Here is a 13,406-nt window from a genome sequence, read left to right as displayed (position 1 = left end):
ATTAATATTAGTAATATTTAATTTTGTTAATATTTATTTATAATTAACAGTAATAAATAATAATTAATATTAATCACGRTTATAATTAAAAAAAACAACAAATTTTCAAACTCTTACTTCAAGTAACGAAGCTAGTTTGTATACATCCAAACATGTACCCAAAAAATAACATAACTTATAAACTAGCTTAGTTTTGCAAAACAATACCTAAATCTGTTATCATCTTGGATGGATTAACAATATACAAACATGGAAAAATCTATTAACAAGATAATATATGATAATAGACACCAAGGAGATGGTGCCTAGCAGTTGCTGCTAGATGAATGGAGTTGTTTTACCAGTCAATCCTATAATTTCAAAAATATCACCACCCATTAAGTTTTACACCATACATGTGAATCGTGATTGTGCCATCAAAACAAGAAATAAACAACCATAACACACACACACACACATATACATATATATATATATATATATGTGTGTGTGTATATATATATATATATATCTATTTCCTTCCCTTCCCCCTTTTACCACCATTTTTCCCTAACTTTTTCCCTTTCTTTGGGTTATTCTTCATCAAAGCAGCTTTGGTTGCTTTCGTTTGCCTTTCTTTCCGAACTTGGTCAAGATTTTTAACTTCTGAACGCACATGAGCATTAGGAACTGACCGACTCTTGTTCCCACCTCTAAACCCTCCTCTCTTATGCATTCCACGCCCTCCTGCTAAAACAACATAATCATCATCATCATTCACATATAACACCCCGAAATTTATAAAACAAAGCAAGAAGAAAGGCATTAAATAACAACCTATTAAACTACACAATTCTATCTCTAGATTAAAGTCGGGTATTTCTATTGACTCCAACAACATGGCGAGTAGTTCAATAATTCAATGCTCCAAAACACCAAAAGCCTTAGTTACACAAGAATCTCCATTTACGAGACCACGCTCCCCTCAACCCATATTAGTCCCGCCGCTAAAAGAACTTGACAACACGTCATTTCAAAAGAGAGTGTTAGGCTTACGCCTAGTGAGTTCAATCAATAAAATAATGACAACTATAAAACCTTTATACATGTATAAATGTAAATATATACGGATGACGTAAATTCAAACGATGTGAGAAAGCAATTAATTCCAAACTATCACGCGGAGGAGCCAAAACATCCGAGGATGACAGGGGAGACCCGATTTACCGTTAGACATGACGGAACACAAAGTAAGTCATGGATTAACGTTATAGAGCATCACTTATAGGTTTAAAAACCATCGACATCAACCTAAACCAGTCATGTAGTCGTTCGTGATCATAAGCTCTTTACCTCGGTAATTACATAATAATCACAATGCCTATTACCGAGAAGTGAGAGGATGATTTGGAGGTTACATAATAATCACAATGCCTACCGCCAACTTATACCATCCCTCACGCAAAATACAATAATACAACTTTCGAAATACATAGATTCACCACGTTCTGATCATAACTTGGATAATTAACGTCAAGCATATATATATATAGCATTGTTTCGATATCAAGACTATGAGTGAGTCCACCATTAGGGAATTATTCCCCTACTACCATTAGTGATCATCATATATATATATATATATATATATATATAACTTATGAGTACTAGGGTCCTCTAGTATAAAATGCCTTAAGTTAAACATCTTACCAAGCGGTCGTAACCACTTTTCCAAAACTCAATCCCATTTAGATCTAGAATAACCTTTTCCGTCTCAACTGGTATATTACTAGAATTAACTATAGGCTAATTAACTTATTCACATCATCATGCATTTAAATTTCACAACGGGATAGAATGAACTCACATAGGAAGATCTAATCGAAGATCTTAAAATCTGGAACTAAAACAGCTGCCGGTAGGTAGTCGAAGCAATGGGGTCGCATTTCTACTCCATGAGACAGCAGTAGCGGTAGCAGCAGAGTTGGGCAGAACGGAGTGAGCAGCACCGTCGCGCTGCAGGTAGTTGTTCGGACAAAAAAAACATGAAGAAAACGGCACCGTGCAGGGGCTGTTTGCGGTTTGCTGACAGGTGAAGCGCAACAGATATGCTGCCTGCTGTTTGGGACGTACGCGAAAAACGCAGCAAGTTTGCTGCTTGTTGCTGTTTGGCTGCTCGGTAAGGACACAACAGCCCCTTGCTGTTGCTGTTTGCTGCTCGCGAAGACCTGCAGCTCCTCCTTGCTGCGGCTGCCCGACGAAAACACTGAAGAGAAACAGCACACAGCACCTGCTGTGTTGCTGTTGCTGTTTGGCGAGGGAAAAAGAAACAGCACAGCCGAGCTGCTGTTCGCTGTCGTTGCTTGGCGAAACACGGCGGCAGCAGGTGCAGGGTACGGCACAGCAGCCTCGACGCAGCTGTTGGTGGTGTGGTCTAAAATGCAGCACAGTAGCTCGATACAGGTAGCTGTTTTCGCTGTCCGAGGAGCGACCGAAGAGCACAGGCAGCCACCTGCTGCTGTTGACAGTCCAAGAAGCGGCAGAAGAGCGCAGACAGCTCTTGTAGCTACTGTTGGTGGTCCGGGACGCGACTGAAGGGCGCAGGCAGCCCTTGCAGCTGCTGTTGCTCGAAAGATACACGGCAGCGACTGCTGCTACTGTTGCTGTTCGGGAAAAAGACGGACAAACAGCCCCTCATTACCAATAGATTTGGATGTCTAATTTTCCCAAGCAAAATTACTTCTATTTCAAATTCTCTTTGATTCTTAGCGATCTTTTCCCTCAATCTTTTACTGCAACTTGATCACCATCTTCCAAAGTTGTCTTATAAACAGTTCCATAAGTGCTTTTCCCCATGATCTCAGCTGTTGTACACAAAAGATCATCAGCAGTGAAACCCATTGTACCTTCAAAGTGTACAAGCTTCCCTCCTGTCTCTCCAGCCACCTCCGCCTGAGGTGCTGTCGCGGCTACCACCTTCGGCATCCTTCTGTTAAGCTCCCTTCCTTTTCTTGAACAAGTGACAAAGAAGTATGCAGCAAATCAGCAGAAGAATGGCTATCAGAGCACCTGCAGCTATGAGAGTGATTTCTTTGGTGCTTAGTTTGTTTCCGCCATCACGGTGGTTCGATGACGGCTGTCTTGCTGCTGTTGCTGTCGAGAGAAGGAAGAGGGCAGCGACTTCCTCGGTTCTTCTTTTTGTTTTGTCGCCCCAAACAGAAGGTAAGAGTGCTGCTTTGTTTTCTGTTGTTTCCCTGTCTAACAGTAGCTTGCTGCCTCTTCGTGGACCAGAGTGGAGTTGATCCCTCCCCTTCCTTTCTTCTCCCTTTCTTTGTCCTCCGATCCCCCTCTCTCACGGTGAAGCCCTCTCCTAAAAACACCCTTCCCCATGGATTTTTTTCCCTTTACATGGAGGATAAGGACTCAAATGGAAAGAGGTAATTCCTAAGGTAAGGACTATGATACAAGGGTAGGTTAGAAAGTAGCTGACAACCCCCCCCCCCCCTTCCTTCTTTTCTCCTAAAAGAGAATTATTTAAACAATAATATATATAAATACATATATTATTATACACTACACACACTTAAACCTTACAAAGGAAGAAAAGAAAAGAAAGAAAGAAGAAGAAAAAGTACGGGTGTTACAATTCACACTCAAATTATATATTCGTAAATACAAATAACAAAAACATTGATACCTTTGAGACTTGTAGATTCCACAGCACTGCCTTCATTGTTTGTTCCTTGGAAAGATACCTTACTGTGTGATTTTTCTTTCCATCTTTTATATATTCCAGTTTTATTGGCCTTCCCTTTTGAACCACTCTCTGTTATTATCTGTATACCATTGCAAGTAAGTTATCTTTAGAAGCAAATCAGGTATTATTAACAAACATAATATACACACGTATATATACGAGTGTCAAAATGTACCTTCCCACTAGCTGTTACACGGTCACCGTTGTTCAACTTGACATACTTTTTACTCCTCTGCCATCAGATAAAATCAYTGTAGTTGAGTGACAGAAAGACAGAAGTAAAGAATTACATCAAATATCTTAACAATTGAAACCTTATCCCAATGATATGAAGACTTCTGTTTTTGTAATCCCCCACTATCATCTGCAGCTAGGTCAAGAACAGCATTCTCCAACCTATTCATCATTCAAATCAATGGTTCAAGACTTTAATAGTACAAGCACCTATTACATACAGATACAAGAGGCACCAAAGGTTTACKRTAAGCCCAATCTAATGTCACAAGCTTTTCCCAATACAAGACCTACARCATAACTTACAGTACAAGCATATAGAATAAAAAAAGGTGCATTTAAGATGTCGTAGGGGTAGAGACAACCCACCATCACATCAAAGTGGCATATAACCACCAACACTCTTGCAATCTCTCTTGTGAATTGTAAACACTTTTAGCATGTCAAGTAACTGTACCAAAGACCTTAACAGGCAAGATGATGAAACCATGTGATATGTGACACCATGACCACTTATTTAATGTTGCAGTTCGCAGTTTGAAGCAAAGTTGAGGTACATGGAACACATTAACTACATGAAAAATGTTCAGCATCCATTGATCTTTACCTGTTGGATGCAAAGCCTTGATTACTTCTGACTGAAAGGCCTGCTTCAAAATGCTGGAAAGAATGACATGAGAAGTAAGATATCAACACCATAACTCTTTGATAAAAATCAAATAATGAAATAGAGCAATCTGGTGCCAAGGAGAGTTGGAAATGAGAATGCATATTAGAATAATAGAATTGAAGCTACTTCAAGATGGTTAGACAGTAAATTCTTTAATATCTCTTGAACTGCTTGCAATCCATCCCCTAAGCGAAAGATGATGATGTTGCTGAAAATCAATATGACGTTTATTGCATAAAAGAATATAACCTACTTGATTTGTTGGAACTGAGCTTATGAAAAACTCCTCATCCTTGAAGCTCTGTGCCTTCCTTTTACTACCAGAAACTGCCAGAATTAATCAAAATTCTATATCAATTATGCCCTCTAGATGTAATACACAAACACACAAAAAAATATCAGGTGCCTTCACCAGCTTTACAAGTTGGTTCCTCATCATTAACCCATACTAAAATTCCTATTTCCTTGCTAAGCAAGWAYAACGAAGCTCTACACTTGCTTAGGAGAAATCAGAACATGGTATTGAAAAGGTTAGGCGATTTACTAACTAATTATTTACAAACTCTTGCTTATGTATCCTAGATCAGAGAAAGAATGAAACTGAAGARATCAGACATCAGCTATCATCAATCTCCATATGTTCCATATGAAAGGCAGGCATGAAAGACCTGCAAATGCACCACTTTCCAATCGAATTTCAAATCTCAACTTTTTTAAAGATCTTCAAAACTACCTCCAAGCTATGCCATCGTGTCTCCGTATTGTAATGCAATACTATAAAGTAGAAGTTAGGCCCAAGTACTTTTTAAGCATTAAGNTTCAAAACTACCTCCAAGCTATGCCATCGTGTCTCCGTATTGTAATGCAATACTATAAAGTAGAAGTTAGGCCCAAGTACTTTTTAAGCATTAAGAGTTYAATGATRAATGTTCTAATGATATTTGAAGCATAATCTAAATCTGAGTGTTGAACTTTTAAGATAGTGTCATATTCGGTTGAAACAACAATCTGAATATGTACTTCTTATCACCATCGCATTTCTAAATTTTCAAGCGCTATATTGTATTGATTGAACTGGATGAAAGATCATTCCTTCAAGATTTTCTCAGAATCAAAGAATCACATTCTTTGTCATGATGATAATCAATTTTATGTTAGTTGTTGATTATCATAGACAACATCCTGGGATCTCTTGTCTTATTCATACGATAAGCTACTTGAAGAACCAAGAATCTATAGGCCCCTGGAACTGGGTATCCATGGTTAACCCAATTACAGGTGCATACGGGTTGGGTAAATCTATCCATAGGAAGAGTTACCGAACTGGTATCGAGTACGCAATAATAGATTCTTTACCCATGCATACAGGTAGCCAGAGCTCTTTTTTGCTTTTTGATTTACATAAAATACCAAATGCTCTAGTTCCAATACTACATTTAAAATGTAAACTACAAAAAGCAAATATTGCACTCAACAAATACTTGAAAAGGAAAAACAAATGTCATATCTTAATGTAACTTGAAAGTTAAGGCACCTATGAAATTTATGTTGCATAATCTACAACTTCAAATTAAAANGACCACTTTTTGAACCGTCGCCTCTCTCTCTCATAGTTCCAATCACGGTTGAAACAACAATCTGAATATGTACTTCTTATCACCATCGCATTTCTAAATTTTCAAGCGCTATATTGTATTGATTGAACTGGATGAAAGATCATTCTTCAAGATTTTCTCAGAATCAAAGAATCACATCCTTTGTCATGATGATAATCAATTTTATGTTAGTTGTTGGTTATCATAGACAACATCCTGGGATCTCTTGTCTTATTCATACGATAAGCTACTTGAGGAAGCAAGAATCTATAGGTCCCTGGAACTGGGTATCCATGGTTAACCCAATTACAGGTACATACGGGTTGGGTAAATCTATCCATAGGAAGAGTTACCTAACTGGTATCGAGTATGCAATAATAGAGTCTTTACCCATGCATACAGGTAGCCAGAGCTCTTTTTTGCTTTTTGATTTACAAAAAATACCAAATGCTCTAGTTCCAATACTACATTTAAAATGTAAAATACAAAAAGCAAATATTGCACTCAACAAATACTTGAAAAGGAAAAACAAATGTCATATCTTAATGTAACTTGAAAGTTAAGGCACCTATGAAATTTATGTTGCATAATCTACAACTTTAAATTAAAAGTCTAATTATAACCGAAAGTACTCACCAACATTTTTGTTATCAACATCAACCATCTCATCTATATTTAAAGAAAAAGCCATTCTTCTATAAATGCTAACCGAGACAAAACAAGAAAATTTTAAGTTAAAATCTTTCAATATATACATACATAAGATCATACATGTATACATAGATACAAACACATTTACTAGCAAGTTAACTTTATCGAAAGTGGATGCATCACAATGAAGCAGCGAAATGATTTATGCATTCGCAAAATCACAAACCTTTCTTTCCCATGCCTGGTGATCTATTGCATTCAAGCTCATCTTCCTGCAAAAGAATAAAGCCATATCAGACATCAACTATTACAGAAAGAGACCAGGTACAAACTTGATCAAATCTAGAAAACCTTGAAGTTTAGGCTCAACGGCCAACACAGGGCTTAAATTAAAAATATATCAAAAAAGAACCTCCACTATATGCAAGAACATGCAAATCCGAAGGCACGTCATATAAAACGATCAGTAAAGCATCTATCATAAAAGCAAGGAATTTAATGAACCAAACCTGCAGATTGATTATGCTAAGCCTAAGGATAACTATAGGAGCCTCAATTCATGTCTCCTATTCATATGGATGATTATTCTTGCGGAAAAGCCACAAATTAACATAAAATATGTGTCTCAAACTGAAAGAGCTATAGAATTTGAAACTTCCAAAATATAAACAAAAAGTACATTGTCTCTTTTTTATTTTGTCATTTTATATGTATTAAAAGATATTCAAACACACTTGCTACTTCCTAGTTCCAGCAGTGGCAAGAAAAGGAAAAATCAAAATCTTCAAGCTTTGCTTTTCCATAAAAGGCTCCGTTTAGAGTGCTTCATCAATGTGAGATGAGATCAGCAATTTTCTGTAAAGTATACTGAAGCTTTAAACCCAACCTTAAACAATACCTAGGGAAAAAAACAAGTGGATACTTATATATTGATTGGTTGTAATCAACCAACTCCAAATAAAGTCAATTTATCCACTGAATCAGCAAAACTTGCTACTTTCTATTTTGAGGCTAAGATTCACAGAAGACCAAAATASACAAACATAGCTTATAGATAAACCTTCCAAGTGACCTCGTTTTCTCACTATCAGAATATGAGAATAAAAACATCCGATTTGTTCATGAGAAAGCAATGGYATATCTAGGTAAAAGGTTTTTTGTCAACTACTAAGCTACCGCCGATCTCAGTCTCATAAAATGATACACACCTTCCTTCAAATGAGAATAAAGACGCAATTTGCATCCTYAATCATTGGCTATCCTGGATGATACAGTGACATCTGAATCAGTAACCACTAACATGGTTKGTGTGGTTAAGGATGCATCCTGAGGTTAAGTAACTTTTGGGTAGCCACCCAACAGCCTAAATAAGTGTATTCACTAGATAATAAAGGCTGTTTTCCTTATGACCCATATATCAATATAGGACATCAAGTTATACCTGTGACTGAGACATGTGTAAATTTATCAATGTGTCCCTTATTCTGATAAAGCTGAGAGATAATGGGAATTACGTATCTCGCGAGAACTAAACATAAGTCGGCCMAAGCCTACAACTTCTACAGTTTGCAAGAAAAAGATACAGACCAATGTGCTTTCAGACATCAACAGTTCAGTATGAATGAACASCTACATTAGAATAAGCTATCCAACTGAAGGATGGTTTGCTAGATAGATGTACAATAGATCACTCTCTAAAAGAACATAACTATTACCCATGGAAGTCCTAGAGTATTCAGGATAAATCAACTCATTGTGAAGTCAAGATCCAGCCTAACGTTAAKATAATGGAATCAATATATTTGGAGAAGAAAAATGACAAGATATACATCCCATAGTAAAAATAAAAGAACATTCAGTATTTACAGAAAAAAAAACAATAGGAAAAAGACTAGGCACTTGCAATCAATCATTAGAACTATCCCATGATTAGCTGATAATCTCAATGCAAAGAAATCCATATGGTTTTCCTGACTTCACCTTTACTGAATGATTGCTAGAGAGCTGCTGGTTTACTTTATTTATGACCCCCTCATGAATAGCTCTTTTCATCTTCATTACATCAACCCATTGGCTAGAAGGTCCCTGAAAGTACTATGTGTTAAYACWAAGAGAATAAGTACAGAGAAAATAGGAGCGCATTGGTCTTTGAGCTTCTTTCTCATATTCGTATATTTCATATTTTATATTAATCAATAATTAGAGTGAAGATAGTGCTTAAAACTTCTTGAGATAAACCTTGTACTTATAAGTACAATATTCATGGTACARAAAGGGATAAAGATGGAAGACAAAGTTATAAGAATGCAGAAAATCAAAAACAGAGCAGAATAGCATGCCTCAACCAATACGATATGTACACACACATAGAGATGCAATTAAATGTATCTTTAACATTCTACATAACTCCTAGGTTGACAAACTTTCAATTAAACAGAYARCAAAARAATGCATGGCCAATTGAAGTACAAAATAATCCGAACATGATAATGAATGATGTCCTTCGCCAAGTTCTTTTGGTTAAAAAAGTAGATTGGTAGTTTTTACCGTATCACGAAGAAGATATTAAACCAATGCAGTAAGCTAACCAAAGTATGTCAAAACTACAAAAAAATACCCTTATATGGAAGAGTTYCAGTGCACCAATTATGCCCAAGTTGATAGTGCAATATGCATGTATGCCTTGTCGTATGTGCTACTTTATCTGTGACAAAGATGTAATGCAGCAGCCACTACTTAAAAGCACAAATATGTATAGCCAAGGATCAGGATATGAGCTAGATACGTTTAACAGTGTATAACTATTTTAGGCCTTGTTAACGAACCTTCAGCTAAAATATCGGGGTTTTAAAAGAATACACAATAGTGTATTAAGAGCCATAAATCAAAACAATAAACCAGAAGAAAGATTGTTTCTCCAAACAAAATGATCTCTAGCAAAGTTCAAAGAGAAGTTTTTTWTGGTCAAGAACTTATGATTTATCACATCCTGTCTTACTGACATATAACAACATCATCTACCAATCATTTTCACACAAGGAAAACATGTTTTTTCACAACGTTAACATTATTTATCTATCACATTCTACATAAAATTGTAAAATGGATCTACATATATATTCTATTTGGTACAAACATATTTGTACTAGGTATTATTGCTTACATATATTCAAAATTTACAATCAACTATATTATATGAGTATATAACTAGCATCGGATGAACAAAAATGAATCACGATTGACATTTTAAGTGCTCATCTTTAAATCAAGATGCACAATGCAACATCGCAATGGTAGCCACTGGCATCGGGATAGACAAAAATAAAGCATGATTGACTTTTTATGTTCTCGGCTTTAAATTAATATGCACACCGTAACATAATACGAATAAGGATATTGTAAATTGCTATTAAATATGTCATTCAAAAAAAGGTACTATTAAATAATAGTTACTAGTAGCTGCATTAATAATGACTATACTATTTATGTCAGCTATAATTATTTGAATTATTTTTTATTTTGGTATAAACAGTAATTTTAATTCATATTTTTAACGCCAAGTTTAATACTTTAACTATTTATTAGTTTTACCTTATGTAGCTATCCAATAATATTTTATATTTATTACTCGTTTACAAATTCCACTTATTAAGTTTATTTAAAACCAAAATAATTTATCCATACATAATTAATTATCCGTATTAAAGGTCTCAACTTTTTAAATAAGCTTGGTGCATGAAATTACTTTTACTAAAAAATAAATACAATTATAAGAGTTATATTACATTTTTTGTCTCTTCATAAACTTTGGATGTTGCCTTTATAATTTAAGGTTGTGGTTTTGATTTCATCCTTTGCCATGATCGTTATTGACTAGCTCACACAAGTTCCCTTTGTGAGAGGACAAGTTGGTTATTTACCAATTTATATAATTTTTATTGTACAAGTTTAAATTGCATGCGTATAAATATTTAAAACATTTGATAAATACCTTCTCGTTTTCACCATCTTCTTCAACATTCCTTTCAAGCTCCCTTTGCGTTCACCACCGAATCAACCAAATATCCACATCACAAAAAACACCTCAATTAAGGGGTCCGTTTACCAAATTCTTACCGGATAAGCATTTATCGATGATCATTAAGTTTACCAAGTACTAAAAATCTTACCCACCAAGAGGCATAGTAAAACCCCATAGTCTTACCATCCAAGTGATTGAGAAGACTTTTATCTAGTAAAACATGTTTACCAACAATTCATTTTGATAGCCGATAAATGTACCCAATAATGTAAGTGAATCGACCTAGTAATGGTTGATTTAAAGTCGACTTGTAATAATGGTTAATTGAGTTTGTAATCAAACTAATCAAGACTGAATTGGTCTTTCTTTATTCAATCCAGTTATGTGGTTTCATATACACTCTGACCTCTTAGTGTTGCAAGACCATAATCTTAGAGTCTGTTTAATTCACATAGGAGAATGAAAATGACAATGAGAATGAATACTGCATTTATGTTGTTTGGTTAATACTGGGAAATCATTATCATTATCATAAATGTTGTTTTAATGTTTAACATATATAATAGCTGAAATTTTGTTTTATAGCATTGTACTATCATTTTTATAACATTAACCAATCAATTTATCGTTTAAACATAACTTCAAAAAAACACAATACAAAGTATGTTTCATCCAACTTCAAAGATACAGTACATTTCGATGCTTCAACCAACTTTAAAAATACAATACAATTCAAATGTTTCATCCAACTTTAAAATACAATACCAAAAAGAGGCTTACATAGCCTACCAACTACAAAATCCATACCACAAGATTATGTTTAAGGTCCAATTTCATTGAATAGCAAGATACAAGAACCCAAGCACGTATGATCTTCTCATGTGAGTTGGCAACGTAAACAAGACCTTAATTTTGGTGGGTTCATCATAGCAAATTTCAAGAGTTTTACCAATATCACAAGTAGATATTCCAATACTAAGAAGTTTATTCATGACTTCTTGCATCTTCTCATCACTCAAAGAATCTAATTTGTTAGCATCGATGAAAACATTAGCAGTAGTAGCATATTGTGACATCATTTGATTTGACCACAAGTAGACTCAAACTTGGAATTAAAATGCATCTAGCCTCATATCAATGGTATTTTGAAGTGAAGGTAATTTCTTGTTCTGTAAATTTCCCTTTTAGGTGAAAGTTTCTTGTGCTTATTTGATGTGATAGTGGTTGATGAATTAGGAGATCCTTGTGCATCTACTTCTTGTTCACCTTCACTATCGGAAGAACACCAAATACATCTTGTTGTTATTAACATCCTCACATGTTTGTGATATATCCTCGATTTTTAGCTCCGTCTCTCTATCTCTACCCCATACCAAGTACAATTTTCGCAAATAAGAAAATTTAAAGTTCCATAAACCAGTTGCATTCTTATGAGTATACAAAAATAAAAACAAGATTATGAGAACAAGATTAATATAATTAAAAGAGTAGTAGTTTCATGACCTTACCTTGCACCACTCATCATACCATTGATTCTCACAATTAATTTTATGCTCAACATCATCCCATTGCCACCCACTTTGTATCAACATTTCAGAAGTAGATTATATTTGTTTTTAAGATATTTTATCCGAGAGTCAATATGAGGGATAACTTTCTTATCAAAAATTGGCAGCCTTTGGACCAACCTTTTATGCACTTCAACCATGTATCCAATTTTGAATTCACCATCTACCTTGCATAAACGGATCACAAGCAAGTTCTTGTAAAACGTTGACCACCGCTTCTCCTTCCTCATAATTCCAATATATTTTACTTTTCCCCATTTCTAAACAACATCATAAAACATATTGTCAAAAATACAACATAATAAAACATAATGCCAAATACGATAATAAAACATAATGTCAAATATTGCATAATAAAATATAATGTCAAATACAACATAATGTGAACATAAAAATCCAAAAACAAATACATTTATGACAAAATCTATCTACTTCTCTATGAATTAAACATATTGGTAGCCATAATATTTCTAAATACTAGCTACTCATCGGTTGGACTAATGTTTGTAATGTATTCAACTTCGTTACTTTCATCATCGCTATTTGTTTCTTCTTCTCCTTTTTCTTTAAGGACCGACTCATGGGGATCATGGCTCATAGACTTCCAAATCAAGTTGTGTGGGAGGCAACATGTCATTATAATTCGAACTTGGGTTTCAATTGAAGATGTTGGAGATGCAAGGATTTTCCATCTTACTTTCAACAATCCAAAACACCTCTCAACCACATTCCTTGCTTTTTGAGTGTTTCATATTGAAATACTCCTTAACAGTGTTTGGTCGATGGCCACTAAACTCTTTTAGGTTGATATCTTTGTCCCCGATGAGGTGCAAGAAAATCATTTGCAATACAATATCCTGAATCAACCAAATAATAAGAACCTTGAGGAACTCTTAAACCTTAAGACCTTGAAATTGCATCTCAAAGCACA

General features: G+C 35.0%; 1 protein-coding gene across 3 annotated transcripts; it reads right to left on the bottom strand.

Annotated features, from left to right (window-relative positions):
• Nucleotides 1-353: 353 nt before the first annotated feature.
• Nucleotides 354-9,661, bottom strand: LOC112519401 (putative DEAD-box ATP-dependent RNA helicase 29). 3 transcript variants are annotated; one of them, XM_025127499.1, is made up of 9 exons: nucleotides 9,504-9,661; nucleotides 8,867-8,971; nucleotides 7,113-7,158; nucleotides 4,894-4,967; nucleotides 4,578-4,630; nucleotides 4,051-4,132; nucleotides 3,912-3,968; nucleotides 3,677-3,815; nucleotides 354-729 (listed from the first exon to the last, which is right to left on the bottom strand). In XM_025127499.1, the coding sequence occupies exons 2-9, from the start codon at nucleotides 8,942-8,944 to the stop codon at nucleotides 512-514; spliced, it is 747 nt and encodes a 248-aa protein (XP_024983267.1). In that variant the 5' UTR covers nucleotides 8,945-8,971; nucleotides 9,504-9,661; the 3' UTR covers nucleotides 354-511. The 3 variants fall into 3 exon arrangements, with proteins under 3 accessions (XP_024983267.1, XP_024983266.1, XP_024983268.1); XM_025127498.1 differs by lacking the exon at nucleotides 9,504-9,661 and having other exon boundaries at nucleotides 8,867-9,454; XM_025127500.1 differs by lacking the exon at nucleotides 9,504-9,661 and having other exon boundaries at nucleotides 354-726; nucleotides 8,867-9,453.
• Nucleotides 9,662-13,406: the final 3,745 nt, after the last annotated feature.

The sequence above is a fragment of the Cynara cardunculus genome (assembly GCF_001531365.2).
Source record: "Cynara cardunculus var. scolymus isolate 2C chromosome LG 10, CcrdV1, whole genome shotgun sequence".
Taxonomy (NCBI): domain Eukaryota; kingdom Viridiplantae; phylum Streptophyta; class Magnoliopsida; order Asterales; family Asteraceae; genus Cynara; species Cynara cardunculus.
This window is presented reverse-complemented; position numbering and strand designations above follow the sequence as displayed.

Coding starts and splice junctions, on each gene's coding strand:
- LOC112519401 (XM_025127499.1), bottom strand. CDS start 8,944: ATGAAGATGAAAAGAGCTATTCATGAGGGGGTCATAAATAAAGTAAAC. Junction 7,159..8,866: donor CTAGCAATCATTCAGTAAAG/GTGAAGTCAGGA, acceptor ATTCTTTTGCAG/GAAGATGAGCTTGAATGCAA. Junction 730..3,676: donor GGAATCTACAAGTCTCAAAG/GTATCAATGTTT, acceptor ATGTTGTTTTAG/CAGGAGGGCGTGGAATGCAT.